The 23213-nt window shown below is 46.6% G+C and overlaps 1 protein-coding gene across 3 annotated transcripts in view; it reads right to left on the reverse strand.

Moving 5' to 3' along the window:
• Nucleotides 1-23213, reverse strand: part of CD2AP (CD2 associated protein) — a 372249-nt gene that overhangs the window by 310796 nt on the left and 38240 nt on the right. For all 3 annotated transcript variants that reach the window (XM_033938468.1, XM_033938469.1, XM_033938467.1), the window contains exon 2: nt 19115-19275. In XM_033938468.1, the coding sequence (XP_033794359.1) occupies nt 19115-19275 (161 nt within the window). The remainder of the gene's footprint in view (nt 1-19114; nt 19276-23213) is intronic.

Here is a 23213-nt window from a genome sequence, read left to right on the forward strand (position 1 = left end):
AGACAATTTCTTGGTGACAGCCTCGATAGATTCATCAAAGAAGTCATTGCCTGCACAAGGAATATTAGCTAAGCTGTCCTGAAGATTAGGGTCCATGTCCATGGTGCGAAGCCAGGCTAGGCGGCGCATTGTTACAGAACAAGCAATCGCCCTGGCAGACAACTCAAAGGCATCATACGAAGACTGGAGAAGATGTAATCAGAGTTGTGACAGAGTAGCTATGACTTCTTGAAATTCAAAGTGCTTTTGTGTATCTAAATAGCTGAGAAATTTTAGAAGAAGATCAATGAGGAACTTGAAATAAGTGACAAAATGAAAATTATAATTGAGGACTTTAGAGGACATCATGGCATTTTGGTAAAGGCGACGTCCAAACTTGTCTATGGTTTTCCCTTCCCTTCCAGGAGGAACAGTAGCATAAACTCTGGAAGGATGGGATCTCTTCAAGGAGGACTCCACAAGCAGGGACTGATGAGACAACTGCGAATTTTCAAATCCTTTGCAATGTAGTTTTATACCTGGAGTCCAACTTGCCTGGAACAGCAGTAATTGCAGGCATCGTGTAAAAGTCTGAGACAAAAGCTTATGAAGGGGAAGCTTAAGTGACTCTGCAGGAAGTTGAGGAAGATGCATGACTTTGAGGTACTCCTTAGAGTATTTAGAACCAGCATCTAACTGAAGGTCCAAGTAAGCAGCCATCTGATGAAGAAAAGAAGAGAAAGATAGCTGATCCACTAATGCCTTGCATCGAGAGGGACTCGAGGACCTCGAGGCAGCCTAGGTTGAAGATGAAGCTTCGGCAGGAAAATAGTCATCAAAAGAATAAGAAGTTTTGGACGAAGCAATAGAAGCCGCGGAGACCTCGATCGAGGAGTCAGAGGTCTAGTAGAGCTGGAAGGTGTAGATCGAAGCTTAGTTGAAAAAGGACGCTCTTTGGAAGAAGAGCTATGCCTGCAGGTATGCCTCGAGGTAGGTCTCAATCGATGAAGAGAGTGGTGCCTGGAAGCAGGATGAGGAGACTTGGCTTCGGAGATGGAAGCAGACATTGCCATCAAGGAATGGATGGGGCTAGAAGCTATAGATCAAAGTTCAGGAGGCTTGGTGGAGGAATCAAGAGGCACTCCCAAAGACTCTGCTCCTTGTATGGAGTGTGAGGATTCCTGTCAAGGCACTTGCAAATAATCTCCTCCTTGTTTCAAGTGCATAGATGCCAGACCAGACACTCGCAGAGACTCTGCTCCCTGCATAGAGTGTGTAATTTCAGCCGGAGGCATAGGAAGAGGCTCGACCTCACGGGAGACTGCAGAATGCCCAGGCTGGATTAGAGTAGCTAGTTTCGGTCCCATATTAGTTAGGAATTGAATAAACTGCTGCTCTAACATGGTCTGGAAAGAAGTCGGCAAGGATGGATCCACGTCTGAAACCGGACCACCTGCTTTGGCTGGAGGTTCCAAAGTGGCAGTGGAAATGTGCTTCGACTTGGAAGTCTTAGCAACCTTGATGACCACCGCTGGAATTTTCTGCTGAGCTATCTGACCTGAGGAACCAGGGGAAAATACAGCAGGTGTACTCTAAGCAAGAGCCGCCGCAAATGAGGAAGGCTTGATGATGCTCGAGGTCGGATTCGTGGAGACAGGAGTACCCTCGGTAGAAGGTGGACCCGAAGCCTCTTTCGAAGACGAGGGTGTGACTGAAGAGTCCATCCCGAAAAGCTTCTCCACTAAAATTTGATGACGTTTACGGGCCCAAGGTTGAAGAGTAGCACAGCCCAAGGCAGTGCACCAAGGCAGTGGCCCAAGGCAGTGGGTCCATGAGGGAAATCGCACGCTGGCACTGGCTACACTTCTTGAAGCTCGTTGCTGGCCGGGACATAGGAGGGAAAATAGCCGCCGCAAAGTCGAAGCCCCTGGGCTGCGGCCGAGCAGCCTGCCCCTCCAATTGACCGGAAGAAAATAATTTTTTTTTTAACTAGAAATAAAAGAACACAGCGACACGTGAAGAAAATTAACACAAACTGCGGTGAGAGAAGGCACGAAGTAAGTTAAATGCAGAGTCAAAGACAGACTTCTCGGCTCCGCGGAAAACTGAGAACTGAGGAGACTCGCCCTGCACTGGGCGGGAAGGCACTCGCGCATGCTCGAAACTTCTGAGTTTCTACAAGCAAGTCTGCTTGCGAGGTTTCCGCATCCGGGCTCCGTCGATGTCACCCATATGTGAGAATAGGCTGCCTTCTTGTCCTGGGATAACTATGGCAATCAAGTTCAGCAACCACCGTTCTGCTCAAAAAGTTACATTGGAACATCAACTGCAAACAGCCAACAAAGGTCTCAAAGGAGCTCAGAAATTATAATAATTTAATAATTTATTTTCTTATATACCGCACAACCAGAAGTTCCGGGCGGTTCACAACAAGAGAATGAGTCATATCAGTGAAGATGCAGGATACAGTAGAATTCAGTAGAATACAATGCTATACAATACAACATGATACAATGAGGAATGATACAAAGCAAAATCATTGCACAAATTTGCCAAACAGATAGGTTTTCAGTGATTTTCTAAATTCATAGTAAGATTTGGAGTGGGCAATCAGAGGACACATCCAAGAGTTCATTCTCCCCACTTGAAAGGCTAGAGTTTTGTCTAAAAAAAACTTTTAAAACGGCAGGCTTTCGGAGTAGGGTACATGAACATGCCTGAGTTTCTTGTGTTCTTGCTTGATGTGAATAGTTTTAATTGGGAGGATAAGTATGATGGTAGTAATCCAAAGAGTGCTTTATAAAAAATGCAGCTGAATTTAAAAATGACTCTAGCTTCAAAAGGGAGCCAATGGAGTTGCATGTAAAAAGGGCTCATATGGTCAAATTTTTCAGTCCAAAGATCAAACATACAGTATTTTGAACCCGCAGAAAAGAGCAGAACCTGCAGAAATGAGCAACGTATATACAGTATTCTTTCCAGTCCCCAAGGGATGACTGGCATCCAAGAAACAACTTGGAAAAGCATAAACAGACTGAGATAGTAGGCAGGCGCATGAAGGACAGGACGGGAGTTTAGAATGTCTCACCTATCTACTGGAAAGCACAGTTATTTACCGTAACAGATGTTATCCAGGGACAGCAGGCAGATATTCTCTACATGTGGGTGACGTCACCGACGGAGCCCCCTAGCGGACGTTATAGCAAGCAGACTTGCTATAAGACCTTCAAGCTTGCGATTGGCCCACGCGTGCCCCTCCCGCCCGGTCGAGGGCATGCGTCTCCTCAGCGTGTCCTCAGTTCAGATAGCTAGCAAAGAAGCCAATCACAGAGAGGTGGGTAGGTTGTGAGAATATCTGCCTGCTGTCCCTGGATAACACCTGTTACGGTAAGTAACTGCTTTATCCCAGGACAAACAGGCAGCATATTCTCTACATGTGGGAGACCTCCAAGCTAACCAGAATGGGATGGAGGGCCTCGGAGTCCCGCGAATGGGAGACAGAAGAGGCCCTACTAAGGCGTCTGGGGGGCGTCGAGGAACAACCCCGTGCTAGGTGGACTGGGGAAGACCCCGGGGTCCGAGGAAATAGCTGGCGACGCCTCGGGGAAGACAGGGTAAAGGAAAATTCCTCCACCGGTTTTGAAGAATACCCCTTAGAGGCTGGTATCTGCCTCGATGGGGAACACAACCCAGAGTCGAATTCAAGGACAAGCGTGTGTCTAGAAGGGTTCGCAGTCAGAGACCTGCCCCGAAGGGGCAAAGAAGACCGGGACTTTTTAGGAGGGGCAAACCTCGACAAAGTAGCTGGGGAAAAACGACTCCCTGGCCTGGATCTCCGAAAAGTCACAGGTGACTAGGGGGGAAGAAGAATCGCTCGAGGGAACCCGTCGAGTCTTGCGGGCCGGGCCTCGAGACATGAGGGGACGCTCAGGCTGGTCAGACTGAGACTGGGTCGAGACCAAGGTCAGAGGCGTCAAAGTCGGGACCAGTTGGCTCACCACTGAGGAAAGCTGCATGGTAAGAATAGCCTTAAGCATGTTCTCGAACATATGCACCAAGACCAAGGATGGTTGGGTCTTAGGTGCAGCAGTGTGCTCCTTAGTGGGTGGCCTTGAGGACGAGTATTCCCTACGTGAGGGGGCACGCTTAGAGTGATGGCTCGAAGATGCCGACGAGGCGGCACTGACATGAGACTCGGAGGCAGGCTTCTTTGCCGGCACACCTGAGGAGGAAAGAGGAGACTTACCTGAGGCCGGAGCCTTCGAGGCCAACGGGGACTTCGAGGCTGCAGAATTCGAGGCCGAAGCGCTCAACGAGGGCGCCGAAGCTGAGCTCGAGGCCTGTCCCACAGGATCCATGGGGCCAAAGAGTTGGAGAATCTTGGCCACCCTCCTACGAAGAGCCTCCTACAAAGTCGCACAACGGGGTCACGACTCAGCGCGGTGCTCTGCACCCAAGCACTCCTCACAGCAACGATGAGGGTCGGTGATGGAAATAACCCGGTTGCACTTAGTACAGTTTTTAAACCCGGAACGAGGCCGGGACATAAGAAAAAAAGACGGCCGCGGCCCTGTGAGGCCAGGCGGCCAGTGTAAGACCGGGAACCCGGTCAAAAAGATGATCCTGGTCTCTAAAAAAAGAGAAACCAGTTGCCTGGACCTGAAGAGATGCTGTGGAGCACCAGGCTGAGGTCCCCGGAAGGAAAAGGCAGCTTAACTGGCAGTCTGATGCGAAGAGCCCCCTTCAGAAATCTAGCAACATCAGGATGAAAGACAAAGAGGAATGACGATCCTTGTCTCTAAAAGAAGAGAGACCAGTTGCCTGGACCTGAATAGATGCTACAGTGAGGCGTTTATCAAGACCAGTTTAAAGAAAAGCAAGAATCCCGAGATCAGAACCAAATTTTAGTCCACCTGGTCCTGAGCACACCAATGTTGGAAAGCCTTCCACATCTTAGGGCAAGCAGAAACCATAGGTGACTTCTTAGACTTGAGAAGAGTGGCAATGACCACATCAGAATAGCCTTTGTGTTCTAAGGCTGCACGTTCAAGAGCCATGCCATAAGAGCAAAGCAGACTGGATCCTGTGTAAGTAGGTCTGGATGGGATCTCAGCTGAGTAGACACATCAGATCTGTGTACCGCAGTCTGTGAGGCCAATCTGAAGCCACCAGAATTACGTGGCCCAGATGGACCATGATCTGCCGAATGACCTGGCCAATCATGGGCCAGGGAGAAAGACATAAAGGAGAAACTCCCAAGACTACATAAGCACTAGAGCAGAGCATCAAGACCCTTGCTTCCAGGCTTGGATCTTCAACTGAAGAAACGATCTGCTTTCTTGTTCTTTGCCATGGCCATGAGATCGAAGCGGGGCCGACCCCAGCGCTGCACTATGGTCCGGAACGCTACCGAGGACAGGGCCCACTTGCCCAGATCCAAAGTCTGTCTGCTGAAGAAGTCGGCTTGAACATTGTCGACTCCCACAACATGCACTGCCGATAATGCCTGGATATGGCGTTCCACCCACAGAAAAAGAAGACGGGCTTCCTGAGCCAGAGGTTTGCTCTTAGTCCATCCCTGGCGATTTGACATAGGCTACTGCTATTGCATTGTCAGAGAAGATCCTGACCACTTAGCTCTCCAGAGTCTTCTGATCAAATGGCACTCAGCTCCAACCAGTTGATTGATCATTTGCTCTGAGAGGGTGTCTAACAAGCCTGGATGGGACAATGGCTGCAATGGGCTTCCCAGCCCCAAAGACTGGCCTCCATCATCATCACGATCCAGGAGGAAATCGGCAGTGGGAAGAGCCACCAATCCATGCTAGCCAGAGCCTCCAAAGTCCATGGAAGACAGGTCTGTAAAGTATCACTGTGCGGAGCTCGGTGAGAGAGCAAGGCATGCTGGAGAGGACATATATAAGCCCTTGCCCAAGGAACCGTATCCAAGGTGGCAGCCATGGACTCCAGGACCTGATGATAGTCCAACGTCGAAGGAGCCGGCTGTTCCAGAATAGATGTGGAAGTGAGGCCTGATTGAGACAAATGGAACAGGTAATCCAAGACTGAAGACAAGGAAGTAGATTGAGGATCCTTGTGATGAATGGTGCACCAAGCAGAAAACCTAGTCCATTTCTGATTGTAGCATTGTCTAATGCAGCGGAGGCAATTCTGGTCCTCGAGAGCCGGAGCCAAGTCAGGTTTTCAGGATATCCACAACAAATAAGTACGAGATGGATTTGAATGCACTGCCTCCTTGAGATGCAAATCTACCTATTTATTGTTTATATCCTGAAAACCTGACTTGGCTCTGGCTCTCAAGGACCGGAATTGCCTACCCCTGGTCTAGTGTAAGGCTTCTTAGAAGCCTCTAAAACAGGGGTATCAAACTTAAATCACATAAGGGGCCGAAATCTGAAAAAAAGGCTAAACCGTGGGCCGCATTTTTAATTAAGGTAATTAGGGGTCATTTAATTAAGGTAATTAGGGGTCATTTAATTAAGGTACACTAACCGATTTAGCGCATGCTAAATGCGCACCTTAATAAATGGACCCCTAAGTGACCAAGGATTAGTCTTAGTAGATGTATAGGGTTACAACTTCTCCAACCTCACACCAACTCTGTGGTGTAAACAAAATAAATATTGTAATCACAAAACAGAAAATAAAAGTTTTTCTTCTACATTTTGTTGGTTCCAGGCTCTGGTTGTCTTCTGATAACTCGCTTGCCAGGGTCTTCTTTCTCCGTGCTAACCATCCATCTTCCATCTCTGTTCTCTCCTTCCGTTTCCCTTTCCTCCCCCGGAGGTCTGGCATATTTCCTTTTTTGCATGTCCATATCCGCTGCTACAGCAATGGACCCCCAGATCCCCAATCCCCAGTTCCACAATCTGTCCTTTTCTCAACTACCCTTTCATCCAGCATCTCTCCCTCCTTCCCCACCACCCCAGGGTTCATCATCTCTCCGTTTCTCTTCTCAACTACCCTCCTATCCAGTATCTCTATCCCCCCTCCACACCATCCCTTGTGTCCAACTTCTTTCTCTTTCTGTTCCTTCCCTCTCTCCCTCTCCTCTGTTTTATTTCTTCACCATTCCATCCTCCACTCAGTCCAACATATGCACATTTGGACACCTTCTTCTCTCCCTCTGGGTACTTCTACATCAGGGCCTATCCCGAAGGCCTATATGTTTCCCCTCCTCCCTTCTTCTTCCCAGTCTCACCTTCAGAATAGGTCCGCCGTTCCTACCCTCCCTCCATCTCAGTTTCCTGGTCTCTTCTGGCTCATCGGCACGAACCGCTGCCCCCGCTGCCACTTTTCATTCGCATCTTCCTTCACCTGGTCTCCTCTTCAAAGCAGCCTGCTGTAGTGAACCCCGCAGACTGCTCTCCACTTCGGTAGCACGTTCCCTCTGACGCAATCCTGCTCCTCCTCTGACGTACAATATTGCGTCAGAGGGAACATGCTACCGAGGTGGAAAGTGGCCTGCGAGGTTCGCTACAGGAGGCCAGTGATCCTCAGCAGGCTGCTTTGAAGAGGAGACCAGGTGAAGGCAGATGCGAATGAAGAGCAGCGGCGGCAGCAGCGATTCGTGCTGGCGGGCCAGATTTACTATAAAATTTAAAATGTCTGGTGGCCAATTTTGAACATCCCGCAGGCCAGATTTGGCCTGCGGGCCAGACATGTCTGCTCTAAAACGTCCTGTACAGATTGAGAAAACTGTAGAGTGAAAGTCAAGTTGAGAAGTACCAAGCTGTCAGGTGTAGAGACTGCAGGTTGGGATGAAGTAGAGACCCCTGACTCTGTGTAAGCAGAGAGGGAAAAACTGGTAGAAGCAGTGGCTCCCTGCTGCTGAGTTGAAGTAGAAGGGAGTACCAAGGTTGCCTGGGCCACCGATGAGCTATCAGAATCATGGTGGCATGTTTGAGTTTGACAAGTATCTTGAGAATGAGAGGGAATGGAGGGAACACAGAGAAACTGATTCATCCATTCCAGTAGAAAAGCATCTGCCTCCAGTTGGTGAGGACAGTATATCCTGAAGCAGTTTGTTGTTGTGGGGAGACGCGAAGAGATCTATCTGAGGAGTCCCCCACTGAGAAAAAAATGTGATGAAGAGGCAAGGAATTGAGTGTCCATTTGTGAGGTTGTAGAAGACGACTCAATCTGTCCGCCAGACAGTTTTTCTCTCCTTGAATGTAGACAGCTTTTAGGAAGGTGTTGTGAAGGATTGCCCAATCCCACACCTGTACAGCTTCCTGGCAAAAAGGAAGAGATCCTGTTCCTCCCTGCTTGTTGACATAGTACATGGCGACTTAGTTGTTCGTCCGAATGAGGACTACCTGGTCGTGAAGATGCTGCAAAACTTTGAAAGCATTGAAGATCGCTCTGAGTTCCAACAGATTGATGCGACACTGACTATCCATGCTGGACTAAAGGCCTTGAGTACGGAGACCATCGAGATGACCCCCCAAGCGTAGGTCGAAGAATCTGTCGTGAGGACCTTCTGATGAGGAGGTGTTTGAAATAATAAACACTATGAACACCTTCTCTCACACCAAGCAGCATCATGGGGTAAAGACCTAGAACAATTGCTTTCGCCCACTACTTATGAGGTATTTAGGAAACGTCTAAAAACACACTTATTCCTAAAGCATCTAGACAACTGATCCTCTCTTCTCTCTCCCCTCTATAGCGATTAACTTGTCCTTTTGATCACTCTCTCCTCAACAATTAATTTCCTGTCCTATTAATTCTCTTTCTTCCTTCCCTCTTAAAGTCAATTCAATTTGTTACCTTTGCTTATCTTCTGTAAACCGCATAGAACTTCACGGTATTGCGGAATATAAGCTGTTATTATTATTATTGGAAGAGAGCATTCACCAGTGGAGAGCCTGTTTCAACAAAGGAGTTACTCTGATGTGTTGAGAGAGTGGGTCGCAAGCCTGCACCCACTGAGATGCCAGGGTCCACTGAGGAATTCTGAGGTGAAGTCTGGCAAAAGGAATCATGTGAACTGTAGAGGACATATGACCCAGGAGAATCATCGTGTGCTGAAACTGTAGTCAAGGAAGATACTTTGTGGCAGAGATGAATGAGAGCATCCTGACGTTGTTGAAGAAGGAATGCTCTGAGCTGGACAGTGTCTAGAACAGCTCCGATGAACTGCAAAGTTTGAGAAGGCTGTAGCTCGGATTTGGGAAAGTTGATTTCGAATCCAAAACTTTGTAGGAACCACATAGTCGGTTGGGTCACTACAATAACTCCTTGAGATGTTGAATCCTTGATGAGCCAGTCGTCCAGGAACAGGAACACCTGGAGGCCATGGTTCCACAGAGCTGCTGCCACTACCACAAGGCACTTGGTAAACACTCTTGGAGATGAAGTCAGGCCAAAAGGTACTGTACTGAAAATGCAGATTCCCCACCCGAAATCTGAGGAATTGTCAAGAGGCTGGATGAATGGGAATGCGAGTGTAAGCCTCTTTGAGATCTAGAGAGCATAACCAATCGTTCTGATCTAGAAGGGGGTAGAGAGATGCCAGAGACAGCATCCAAAATTGCTCTCTGACAAGAAATTTGTTGAGGGCTCTGAGGTCCAAAATAGGTTGCAGATCGCCTGTCTTCTTCGGAACTAGGAAGTAACGGGAGTAAAAGCCCCTGCTCTGCTGTTCCAGAGGAACCTCCTCGATGGCATGGAGACGAAGCAGAGCTTGAGCTTCCTTAAGAAGAAGTGCAATCTGGGATGGATTGGAAGGATACTCTTTTGGAGGCAGATCTGGAGGAACCTGGATGAAATGAAGAAAGTATCCTTCCCTGATGATGGACAGCACCTAAATATCTGATGTAATGGTCTCCCAGCGGTGGAAAAAATGATGGAGACGACCTCCAATGGGAAGGGAAGAGGACAGAGGCAGAACAATTGAGGCTAGCTCTGTATTAGATGGTCAAAAAGGCTGAGAGGTCTTAGGCACAGCAGGAGTATGAGGTTTCTGTTGCCTCTGCTGTAGTTATGGTTGTTTCTTAGGAGGTACTCTTGTATAAAGAAGCTGCTCTCTGTGGAAAACGCCTCTGATAAGATGGAAGAGGTCTGAAGCCTTTAGAAGTGGAAGGCTTAGGCTTAGGACGAGTGATGGAAGCAAACAAATTTTCATGTTCAGGCAATCATTTAGTAGTTGCCTTGATGGAGTCATCAAACAATTAATTTCCTTGACAAGGAATGTTGGCCAGACGATCTTGAAGATAAGGGTCCATATCTATAGTGCGGAGCCAGGCAAGCCTGCACATCGCTACTGAGAAGGCAGCGACCCTCAAGGAAAGCTCAAATGCATCATAGGAAGATTGAAAGAGATGCATGTGGAGTTGAGTGAGAGTGGTGATCGTCTGCTGAAATCCTAGAAGACGATGTTGAGGAATATATTTGAAATACTCAGGCAGAGTGTCAACCAAATGCTTGAAATAAGAAATGAAAACAAAACTGTAATTCAAAACTCTAGTTGCCATGAGAGAATTTTGATACAACCGGTGACCAAATTTGTCCATGGTCCTGCCCTCTCTTCCAGGAGGGACAGTAGCATAAACTTTGGCAGGATGGGTCTTTTTCAGAGAAGACTCCACAAGAAGGGGACTGATAGGATAATTGAGATTTCTCGCCCTTTTAGTGGACCATCCTGTAACGAAACTCCAGCTTTCCTGGGACAGCAGGAATGGAATAAGGTGTCTCAAGGTTTCTCTTGAAAATTTGAGAAAAAAGTTTATTAATGGGTAATTTGAGAGACTCCGTAGAAGGACAAGACATACCTATTTCTTCTAAATACTCCTGAGAGTATTTGGAATCAGAATCCAAAGTAATATTGAGTTCCTTACTCATTTGACGTAGGAAAGAAGAAAAAGATATCTGCTTCAAGGATGGTTGATCTCGAGGAGAAGGTGACCTTGAGGTGCCTCGCAAGGCAGAGAACGAGGGTGAAGCTTCTCTGAAGTACTGATACCTGAGGCCTGAATATACAGGGATAGATGACTCACTGAAAGAATGGATAGAATCCCTTGCAGGAGAAGCAGCAGCAGTATCTGGAGGTGGTGTCCTCGACTTCGGAGTTGGAGGCCTCGAAGAGTCTCGAGGCCTGGAGAGACGAGTCTTGTCTCGAGAAGAAGATCTATGCCTCGATGAATGCCTCGACTGATGTGGAGAACCGTACCTCGAACCAGGCAGTTCTTGAGAAAGTCGAAAAGTCTTTGCCATATGCCTCAGGAAGGGCGATGCCTTATACGAGGAGGGAGGGCTGGAGTTCAAGATCGAGAAACCAAAAGGGATTGAACGCCTGGTGTCAAGGTATCTTGAGGTACTGACATGGACTTGACTCCTTGAGTAGTGTGCTTATGCTCCAGATGAAACATTCGCAAAGACTCAACTCCTTGCATAGAGTGTGAAGCGTCCTCTCGAGCCACTCCAAAGGACTCGACTCCTTGTATAGAGTGAGGAGGATCAGCTTGAGGTACAGCCAAGGACTCAACTCCTTGTGATACTGCTAAGTGCTCAGGCTGGACTGCAGGAAGCAGAGTCAAGGTAGGAGCATGTTTGGCAAGCATATTACCAAACTGATGATCCAAGATGGTCTAGATCATAGCCTCCAAATGTAACACTGAGACTTGAGGATCTGGTAGATTTGGTGTGGCTATAGTCTCCGAGAAAGAGGAGGAAGAATGAATCTTCGACTTGGAGACATGCTTCTTGAGTATCTTGATAACTACTGCTGGCACCTGACCCGAGGGAGGCAGCGAGGCAAGCGTCTCGTCAGAAGACTTAGCAGATTTACTCGAGGACAAGGACTCGCCGAACGAGGATGGCTTAATTAAAGTTGAAGCCAAGGTCGAGGCAGAAGGCGGAACTCCTGTAAGCTTAACCGGATTCGAAGTCGAGACCGGGTCAAGTGGATCCATACCTCCAAAGAGTTTTTCCACCTGAACTTGACGAAGCTTGTGGGCACAAACTAAACTAAACTAAACTAAATCTTAGGTTTGTATACCGCGCCATCTCCGCAAGCGCAGAGCTCGGCACGGTTTACAGAAGTTAAGAGGAAAGGAACTACAATGAAGGGATAAAGGAGAGGGACTAAGAAGATAGAGAGGGACCGGATGCTAGAGAACGGGAGGTAATTAGATTTTTGAAAAGAGCCAAGTTTTCAAGTGTTTGCGGAAGGATTGGAAGGAGCTTGAATTTCTGAGCGGGGGTGAGAGGTTGTTCCAGAGTTCTGTGGTTCTAAAGGGGAGGGATGTTCCAAGTTTTCCTGCGCGGTATATACCTTTTATAGAGGGGAAAGACAGTTTCAGTTTTTGTGAGGGTCTAGTGGGGTGTGGGTTTGAGGAGTTCCAAAAGAGTGGGATAACGGGAGGGAGGACGCCATGTAGGATCTTGAAGGCTAAGCAGGCACATTTATAGAGGACTTTGGAGTATACTGGGAGCCAGTGAAGCTTGGAGAGGAGTGGGGAGACGTGATCGAACTTGCCTTTTGCGAAAATAAGCTTGGCCGCGGCGTTCTGAATTAGCTGAAGTCTATGGAGGTTTTTCTTAGTTAGGCTTATGTAGATGGAGTTACAGTAGTCCAGTCTAGAGAGGATGATAGATTGAACGAGGACGGCGAAGTGAGAATGATGAAAGCAGGATCTCACTCTCCTCAGCATATGAAGGCTAAAGAAGCATTTTTTTACCAAGGAGTTGAGGTGATCATTGAAGGAGAGAGAAGAGTCTATGACGATGCCTAGGACTTTGCTTGAAAACTCAAGCTGAAGAGTGGGGCCGGATGGTAGTGGGATGGAGGTGGGTAAATGATCTAAAATTGGGCCGAGCCAAAGTAGTTTTGTTTTGGACTCATTCAGTTTCATTTGTACAAATTGGGCCCAGGATTGGAGATTCGTTATACATGTGGATATGTTATCAGCAAGGTTAGAGAGGTTCGAGTCGGTCTCGAGGAGGATGAGGATGTCATCAGCGTAGGAGTAGAGAGTTTCTAGGGGGGATAGATGGAGGAGTTTCAAAGAGAACATGTAGATGTTGAAAAGGATAGGGGAGAGGGGTGAGCCTTGCGGGACTCCACATTTCGGCTTCCAGGGGGGGGAAGAGGTACCGTTTGTGTTAACGGTGTAGGAGCGGAAGCGGAAGAATTTCGAGAACCAATCTAGGACTGTGGAGCTTATGCCTATTTCGGAGAGTTGGAAGATTAGGATGTCGTGGTGGACGACATCGAAGGCTGCAGAGAGGTCGAATTGTAGGAGAACAGCAAATTTGTTGCGAGAATGGAGATGTTGCACCTTAGAGATTAGTGAGGCCAAGAGGGATTCGGTGCTAAAGTTGGGTCTGAAGCCGAATTGGTGGGGTAGGAGAATAGAGAATCTTTCTAGGTAGGATGAGAGTTGGGTGGTTATGATGGATTCTAATAACTTGGTTAGGAGAGGGATATTTGCTATAGGGCGGTAGTTTGATGGCATGGAGGGGTCAAGTTCGGCCTTTTTCAGTAGAGGAGTCAATGAAATGTGTCCCATGTTGGGGGAAAAAAGGCCCGATGTTAGGGCAGAGTTTATGAGTTCGGTGAGGGAAGCGATGGCCTGTGTAGGGATATTCTCGAATAGATAGGAGGGGAAAGGATCCAGAGTGCACTTGCAGGTTTTTAGTTTGAGGCAGAGTTTGGAGACTTGCGATTCGGAAACAGGCTTGAAGACGGTCCAAGATCTGTCGGCGGGAATGGGGGTGGATATAGGTAAGATAGGGTTGAGGTCAGTAGAGGTCAGGGAATTGTAGGAGACTGTGGGTGGGAAGGAGGATCTTAGGGTGGTAACCTTTTCATTAAAGAAATTTGCGAGGGCATCGGCTGATAGAGACGGTGAGAGCACGGATGGGTCTTTTTTTGTAGTTAGGGAGCGCCAGATGTTGAACAGCGCACTGATCTGATTGTTGGATCTAGAGATCTTGTCTCCGAAGAAGTTCTTCCTGGCTTTTTTTAGTGTAGACTTGTAAAGTTTAATATTGACCCTCCAGGTATGTCTATCAGAGGGGGATTTAGATTTTTTCCATTTGCGCTCTAGAGCGCGACATTTCTGTTTCAGTTCTCTGTGAAGAGGTAAGTACCAGGGGGCCTTTCGGGGGTAGGAGATGGTTTTAGTGGATATTGGAGCAAGGGAGTGGTAGGTGGACTCGGAGAGGGCGGTCCAGTTGCGCCAATGGGATTCGGGGTCTGTAGGTCTAGGGTTGGAGGAGAGTTGGTTGAGGAATTTGGACCAGAATAGATTGCTCGAGGTTTTTTTGCGAAAGGTTATGGAATGAGAGGGGTGGGGTGGGGAGTCAAGATGGGACATGAAGATGGGGAGGCAGGTAGTCCCTAAGAAGTGATCGGACCAAGGGACTTGTTCCCAGCGAGTGTCGTCGGTTGAAGTTTTGAAGGCGGTAAGATCAAGGAAAGTGGTGAGGTCTAGAGTGTGCCCTTTTTCGTGGGTTGGAGATGGGGTGGGTGAGGGGAAGCCTAGAGAGGTAAGGAAGTTGTTGAATTCAGTCGTGTCCTTGCTGTTGGTGTCGTCAAGGTGGAGATTAATATCACCAACGATCAGAAGTCTTTGAAATTTAAGGAAGGCATTTGTTATGGTCTCAAAGACGAGATTGGAGGATTTGGTCCAAGGGGTGGGTGGGCGGTATAGTAACAGGATGCCCAATGGGTGGGTGCGGAGTTCGTCATTGACTGAGGCAAGCAAATATTCTAGGGAAGCGTGAGTGCCCGTCTCAAGGAGCTGGACGTCAAAGAAATATTTGTAGAGGAGTGCTAGACCACCTCCTTTTCGATTGGGTCTGGGGGAGAAGAGGCCTTGGTAACCGTGGGGGAGGAGTTCGTTTTGTGTGAATAGATCGTCTTTGGCGATCCATGATTCAGTGATGCATAGGAATCCAGGGTCGAGCTCGTCTAGAAGGTCTTTCAAGATTTGGGTCTTATTGCACACGGATCTGGCATTGCAATAAAGTGTCGGGACTGGGGTGAGAGAGTCTGAGGCAGTGTTGGGAAGATTGGCAGGGGGCAGGGGTTTTAGATAATCTTGGTTGACTTTTCGAGGGTTTTTCTTGAGAGGGGGAATTCTGGTGCGAATCAGTGTGGGGATTTTGAGTCCAGGGCAGATGTTATTGGAGTGAGCGGGGTCGAGTAGGTTGGGAGAGGGAGGTTTCAGACAGAGGGAGGTATAGAGAGGTGAGCAGAGTAGGAGGAGAAGGATCCAGAAGGAAGGGTTCATGATTGAAGGGTAGCACAGCGGGCACACAACTCCAGATAATGGGCAGGTCTCAAACACTGCATACACCACCGATATGGGTCAGTGAGGGAGATTGCACGCTGGCAACGGCTACACTTCTTGAAGCCTGCAACTGGCCGGGACATAAACAGGAAGATAGCCACAGCTAAGTCGAAACCTGCCGGCTTTAGGCCGCGAGGCAGGCCCTGCCGTGACTGAAAGAAAAAATGAAATAAGTTGGTTGTTTGGTTTTTTTTTAATGAAACGCGCAAGAAATACACAGCGACCCTGAAAAGAAATAAAACACGAGCCGTGGTGAGAGAAGGCACAAAGTAGAACTGAGTCTAGCATAGAGCGTCGAAATAGGACTTCTCGGCTCTGCGGAAAACTGAGAACTGAGGAGAGACGCGCCCTAAGCTGGGAGGGAAGGCACTAGCGAACTTCCTGAAGTTCTACAAGCAAGTCTGCTTGCGAAGCTGTCTGCAACTGGGCTCCGTGGCTGACGTCACCTGCATGTGAGAATATGCTGCCTGCTTGTACTGGGATAATTTGTAATTCAGAAAAAAGAATCCCTGCAGGACAAAGCCTGCAACTCAGAAAACCGTCGAGCTGAAGGCATGTCTCCAAGAAACCATTCTTCAACCAGACATCCTTTAGAGCCTCATTAGAGAAAGGTTCAAACGGAGCCTTCTGTAAACTGTGAAGAACTCTTAAGACTCAAGTCCGAAAAGGATTTCTTAACAGATGGACAAATATGCTGTAATCCTTTCAGGAACCAAACTACTGCAGACTGAGAATCTAGCAAAAAATTAGACACTTGGCCCCTGAAACAATCAATGGTTGCCACTTGAAGTTGAAGTGAAGTAAACGCTAGGGCCTTAGCCACCCCTCCTGGTGAAAAGCAGGAAGACAGGACAGATGCAAGCATAAGCCGCAAATGTAGATGTCTGAGTTACCTGGAGAAGAGTGGGAGAAAGTTCTATGTTGATCAGCCCCTGGATGAGAAATGCCAGAGGTACCGGGAATCACAGTGGCTTGCCCTCTCACCCCCCCCTCCGACCTACTCCTCAGAATCGTACACCATGGATGGCATGGCAACAGGAGCTACCAGAATCACCACGCCGTGAAAGCGAGCTTTGAGATGCAACACACATCCAATCATCGGCCAAGGGAAAACACTTAAAGAAGACGACCCAGAGGCCAGTAAAGAGCAAACGCATCTACTCCCTCTGACTCCTACTACCTGTGTCTGCTGAAGAATAGAGGAAACTTGCATTTTTGAAACTAGACCATGAAGTCTAAGTCTAGGATCTCACCTCTACACAATGAGCTGAAAGAACTGAGCTGACAGTTCCCAATTTCCGGGATGTATAAGATTTTTGCTGAATAAGTCTGTCTAAACACTTCTCCTGTCCTGAAAGTGAGCCGCCAATAGAAGATGAACTACCGTTTACCGAAGCAGGACTATTGACTTGCTCGACAACCGAGGACTTCATGTAGCTCTCTGGCTGTTGAGAAATGCCACCACCGTGACACTGTCCTAAAAAGACCTTCATTGGCCAACCCTGAAGCATGGCCTGAAACGCCTGAAGCGCTAGCCTGATTGTAACCTGATTGTCCACAACCCCAGAAGTTTAAGCGAGCACTGAGTTTCCTCCTGAGACTAGACTCCGTGCACTGAAGATTGAAGGCACTGAATGCCCTCAGGGGGAGGAGCTTACTAAAGATGGCCGACTGAAGTTGTTGGGTTGAACACTCCCGAGCCCATTTTCCTAAAATGGTGAAGCGCAAGTCCAAGACCCGGGTTTTTCCTGTCGAACCCGAGTCACAGCAATTGCCTGGCCCCATGGATGCGTTCATCGAACGTCGGGCCCAAAGAGAACTGGAGAGAGAGTCCTTGGCGTGAGGTGGGGGCATTTTGGAGAACCCTTCCACCTATTTTGAGGCAACCAGCTTCTCTCCGGAGGAACGAGACAGGCCAGCACAGCCATTCCCTCGACTGGGTTTGCAGGGCAAGGAGAGTGTGGCGGTAACTTTCGGGAACTTTGAGGAGGAGGAAAATGAAGAACTGGCAGCCCGGAGATTGTCTACTGCCTTTCCAACACAGGAAGTCTTGGGGAAAATGGAGGAAGGCAAGAATCACCATTACCTTTACACTTCCAAACAGGTACTGAGCAGCTTAAAGATTTGAACATTAAATGTTTCCTAGCTCCTCTAGAAAAACCTTCAGTGGTGGATTTAAACTCTATTTGGGAGGCAATCTCAACATTACAGATTTCCCTGGGAAACCAATTGCAAACTCTGTCTACTCATTGTGCAGGGATACTTTCTGAGACTTTAAAATTACAAAAAAAAGTGGGCAAATTGGAGGAAAAATCACTAGAACATGAAAGAAAATTGGAAGTAATGGTGAATACTGAGAAAAAATCACTTGAGCAGGAAAAAAAATTGGAAATATTGGGAACACAAAATCAGCTCCTTATGAGGGATAATGATAATATCAATTTCAAGATGGAGGTTCTTGAAAACTTAGTACGGAGACAAAATTTGAGATTGATTAATTTTCCTAAGTTAATATCCACTACATCTCTTGATATGTTTAAACGGTTTCTTTCGGAGATTCTAAAAGTCCCACAGAGTTCTTTTCTACCAATTTCAAAAATTTACTATATTTCCTTGGGAAAGAAGAAGACTCCGGAGGACAAGCAAGAACCAGTAATAGATGTGTTGGACTTAACAAACCTATTAGAGAAGTCAGAATCGGAAGAATTAACGGTTGCCACACTTTTTGCTCAACTAGCATTAGATTCAGATAGAGAATGGCTTCTGAAGTTGTTTTTTAAATATAAATATAAAGATGCTTTGTTTTTTGAATCAAAAAATAAGAATGTATCTAGATGTTTCTAGGATAACTCAAAAAAAAAAAAAAAAAGGGAAACAGTTTTTGCTCTTGAGACCACAGGTGTTAAAAATTGGAGCTACGTTTATGCTGAGATACCCCTGTAAATGTTTAGTTAATTTTAGGGGAGCTAAATATACTTTTTTTGAATCTGCACAGTTATCGAGGTTTATATTAGATAAGGAGGTGATGTCTGCAAGTACCCCTATTTGTAACCAAGAAAATGTTCCTAGTTAGTCACACCACACAAACCTTCACTACCTCTGGTACGCTAGAGGCCATAGCGGGCAAGAAATAAAATTACCTATAGCAAAAATACATTCACACGCAATGCAGAAACCCACAGTGTAACGTTTTACTAACACAAACAACACATAGACTCTAAATCAATATACAGTCAAACCTCGGTTTACGAGTACCGCGGTTTGCGAGTGTTTTGCAAGACGAGCAAAACATTCTTGCAAATCGTGACTCGCAAACCGAGCATTGACTTGATTTGCAAGTCCCACCACAAACTGGTATCGCCCCCTCACGAATGCACGCTCGCCCACCCTTCCCCCGCAAACCAGCATCCCCCGCCCGCCCAAACTGAAGGCTTACCCCCCAATGTGGCACTGGCACGCAGCACCAACTCACAGGAGGTGCCAGTGTAGGAAGATCTTGCCTCTTCCCGGACTAGGCCTTGAGCATCTGGCTCCCGCCTCTCTCCGTACCAGTGCTCCAAGGATGATGTCACCTATTTGTGAGAATATACTGTCTGCTTGTCCTGGGATAAATTTTTGATCGCCATCTTGAGTTTTCTAAATATATTTCTACCCCTGCATATAAAACTATCTGCTGAGTAGTTACCTACAGAAGGTATTGTGGGATTTCTTATAAAATATTTATATTTTATTAATTTAAAAAAGAGAAAAATATTTAGAGAAAACTAAACACAAATGGTTATTGCTCATTTCAGTCAATATGAAGTACTTGCCTTAACAAAGTTGTCAGGAAACATGCCCCTTTTTCCATTTACTTCTCCTTCTAACCATCCTTCTTCTTCAAGTTTCTTGACATTCTTGATGATTTCACCAATTTTAATCGACAGCTCATCTTCATGAACTGCCTCATAGTCATATTCCACAATATATTCAACTAGAAAAAAATACACAAGCAATCAAGTTACAAACCATGAACTTGAAAGTCAGGAAAAAATACTGCCCTCACTTAATATATTTTACTCTTGGAAAGACAGAACTGGCCTTGATGGACCTTTGTTCTGTCCCATTATGGCAATTCTTATGTTCTTATTTATTGAGATGGGTTGGGGAAATCCACTGTTTCTTCCTAGCATAAACAGCATAGAATCTGTCTTGCTACTTGGGATCTAGCTAGATGCTTAGGGACCTGGATGCACTGTTGGAAACAGGATATTGAGCTTGCGTCTGGTCTGTCCCAGTATGACAAGTCTTATGTTTTCAGTGTTTGGATTGTTAACTCCATTTTCCCCCGTAGCAATTTGTAATCTTTTAATAAAATGTGTCTTTCCTGCATTGGTTAAAGAGTTTGATGGTATAATTCATCCAAAGTTTTGAAGTGTAGTATTTTACACTGACCATTTAGATTTAAGCTCCAATTTTTAAAATATGATTATGGAAAGTGATCATTAATACAAAAATTAATTTTAATAACCGCAGGTCACCTATAGTCTGCAGTCATTCTTTATGGGTTATGATCTTTTTTTCATTCTGACTGAACTTGTTAGTATAGACAGTTTATTACAGGGGTAGTAGGGAACTCCAGTACTCGAGAGCCGTATTCCAGTCGGGTTTTCAGGATTTCCCCAATGAATATGTATGAGATCTATTTGCATGCACTGCTTTCAATGCATATTCATTGGGGAAATCCTGAAAACCCGACTGGAATACGGCTCTCGAGGACCGGAGTTCCCTACCTCTGGTTTATTATCTCTAAGATAAAACAGTGCAAGCTTAGTAGCAATCACTTCACTATTTGCCAGTATTTACTGTATTTTTTGCTCCATAAGACGCACCTGGCCATAAAACAGACGCACCCTAGATTAGAGGAGGAAAACAAGAAAAAAAAAAAAAAATCTTTTCTGAACCAAATGCTCCCTGCCAGGCTCTGCACCCAATCCCACACTCCTTGCCAGGCTCTGCACCCTGTCCTCCCTCTGGTGGTCTAGTGGTAGGCCAGGACAGGGCACGCAGGTCAGCAGGCATAGTGGCCTACTGAAAGGCAGGCCGGCCTAGTGGCCTAAACAGGCAGGTCTAGTAACAGACAGGCAGGCAAGTAGGCCTGGTGGCCTAGTGACAGGCAAGCCTAGTGACAGACAAGCAGGCAAGCAGGCCTAGTGGCAGGCAGGCAGGGCCCCCCACCCCGAGGCAAGCAGGCAGGCAGGGTGTTGATCGGCAGGAGAGGTCAGACCCGAGTAACAGGTGTGAAAGGACACAAAAACAAGGGACCGTTAAAAAAAGAAAAAAACAAAAACACAAAACAATTTCAGGGTGCAAGGGAGAAGCACTAAAACTTGAGTGCAAGGCAAAAGTGTAAGAAACCCTTTGCAGGTTCGCCTTCAGTGGACAGTGCAAGAACAATCTGAAACTGCGGCTCTAGTTTACACAGAGATATCACTTTCTCCATAGGGATTTCCAAGGATGGGCCCGTCCCATGCCCCTTTTCCAGGGAACTCCTAGACGACCCCAGCACAGGAACATGAACAAGGTCAAAGCCACCCAAACATATCAACACTTCTAAGGGTGAGAAGCAAAGCGGAAGAAACTCCATAGTACGCTACCTCTAGTCATTCTCAAACTAAAGTTTATCTTTAAGCCCTCCAGAACAGTCCCACCCCCTCTGACGCAAGGAACCTCCTCGACCACATCCACCAAGTCGGAAACAGGAAATGGTGTCAAAGGAGGCGGGGTACTAGAAAAGAAAAAAACCGAAGGAACAGAGTCGGGTGACCTAGAAAATAAATTGAAGTATAAGGTAGGACGCAGGATTAGAGAGTTTGAGAATGAGGGAGATGTGTTGGGTTGCGGACGGGGAGGTATACTAGATGTGGGTGAGGGGTTGTAACTTAAAAGTTTTGTCACCCACAAATCATCTGTGAAAAATAAGTTAAATACTAGACAAAAAAAAGTTGGGAACACGTTTAAAAAAAAAAAAAAATCAAGCAGCTTATTCACAATTTAGGTGTATCCGATTTAGACGTGTTAATGAACATACAGAAAAGTGCCTGTCGTTTGAACTGCTGTCAGGAGTCAGCTGGAGGGAAGGGCAGGACCGTCGGAGGAACTAAATAAAGTAACGGGGTGGGGATGGTTGGGGTTGGGTATTCGCTCCATAAGACACACCCTTATTTCCACCCACTTCTTGGGGGGAAAAAAGTACATCTTATAGAGCGAAAAATACGGTACCCCACTATCTGGCTATCAATAAACTATTTGAGTACATTCTTTGTACTTTCATGATGAACAGAGAAGGTAAAATTTACCTGTTAATTAACATACCTGTTAATTTCTTTCCCATGAGTCCAATTAGATTAGTCTGACCCAGTGGATAAGGGTCTCTTCCCAACCATCAAATAAAAGTAGAGATACTAAAGTTTTATAGTGGCATCACCAATATAAGAAATCACTGTTGACTGGAATTCTCCAGTATTTTAATACCAAAGTAGGACAGGTTCCAGGTAGAAGCTGTGGGCCTTAGCTTTTTTTTTTTTTTTTTAAATCATTATCTTTTCCTCTTTTACATTTTTAGCACCAGGTAACCTCTACAGAACCTATGCTGTTGTAAGAAAAGCTCTTAATATTCAGACACCCAGAAAGTAGACAAAAAAACTGGCACTCAACCCCTTAGGCTTCCAGGGCAGGTCCTAGACTAGTCTAGATGGACCCAAGGAAAAGTACCGTAATTAACAGATATGTTAAATCAGTAAGTAAACGGCGAAGGAACAATAAGCCACAGTGGTTCTCTGCGGAGATTTCGGATCTCATCAAAGAGAATAAAAAAGCATTCATCTCTTACAAACAATCAGGGAAACAGGACTCTAGGGAAACCTATCTGGCCAAGTCAAAAGCCGTCAAAACAGCAGTTAGGGAGGCCAAATTCTGCATGGAGGAGTCTCTACCGAAGAACATCCAGAAAGGAGATAAATCCTTCTTCAAGTATATCAGTGACAGAAATAAGAACTCAGGTGGGATAGTACGTCTTAGGAAACCAGACAGAGACTATGTAGAAGCGGACTCGGAAAAAGCCCCAACTGTTAAATGAATAGTTCTGCTCAGTCTTCACCCGCGAGGCGCCAGGACTCGGCCCTCAGCTACAGACAAGGGTTTAGTAATTTCGAGTTTACACCCAGCGGTGTCTACTGCGACCTGTCAAAGCTTAAGGTTAACAAGGCAATGGGGCCTGACAACCTACACCCCAGGGTGCTCAGGGAGTTAACATAGAAACATAGAAGATGACGGCAGAAAAGGGCTACAGCCCATCAAGTCTGCCCACTCTGCTTACCCACCCCCTGCTATGCCCTAATGACCCAATTTCCTTATCTTGACCCTCGTAGGGATCCCACATGAGTATCCCATTTATTCTTAAAGTCTGGCACGCTGTCTGCCTCGATCACCTGCACTGGAAGCTTGTTCCAATGATCAACCACTCTCTCTGTGAAGAAATACTTTCTGGTGTCGCCATGAAATTTTCCGCCCCTGAGTTTGAGCGGGTACCCTCTTGTGGCCGAGGGTCCCTTGAGAAAGAAAATATCATCTTCCATTTCGACACGTCCCGTGAGGTACTTAAATGTTTTGATCATGTCTCCCCTCTCCCTACGTTCCTCGAGAGTGTAGAGCTGCAATTTGTTCAGTCTCTCTTCGTACAAGAGACCCTTGAGCCCCGAGATCATCCTGGTGGCCGTCCGCTGAACTGATTCAATTCTGCGCACATCTTTACTGTAATGTGGCCTCCAGAACTGCACACAGTACTCCAGATGAGGTCTCACCATGGCCTTGTACAACGGCATTATGACTTCAGGCTTTCGGCTGACGAAACTTCTATTGATACAACCCAAT

This window comes from Geotrypetes seraphini, chromosome 3 (assembly GCF_902459505.1).
Source record: "Geotrypetes seraphini chromosome 3, aGeoSer1.1, whole genome shotgun sequence".
Taxonomy (NCBI): domain Eukaryota; kingdom Metazoa; phylum Chordata; class Amphibia; order Gymnophiona; family Dermophiidae; genus Geotrypetes; species Geotrypetes seraphini.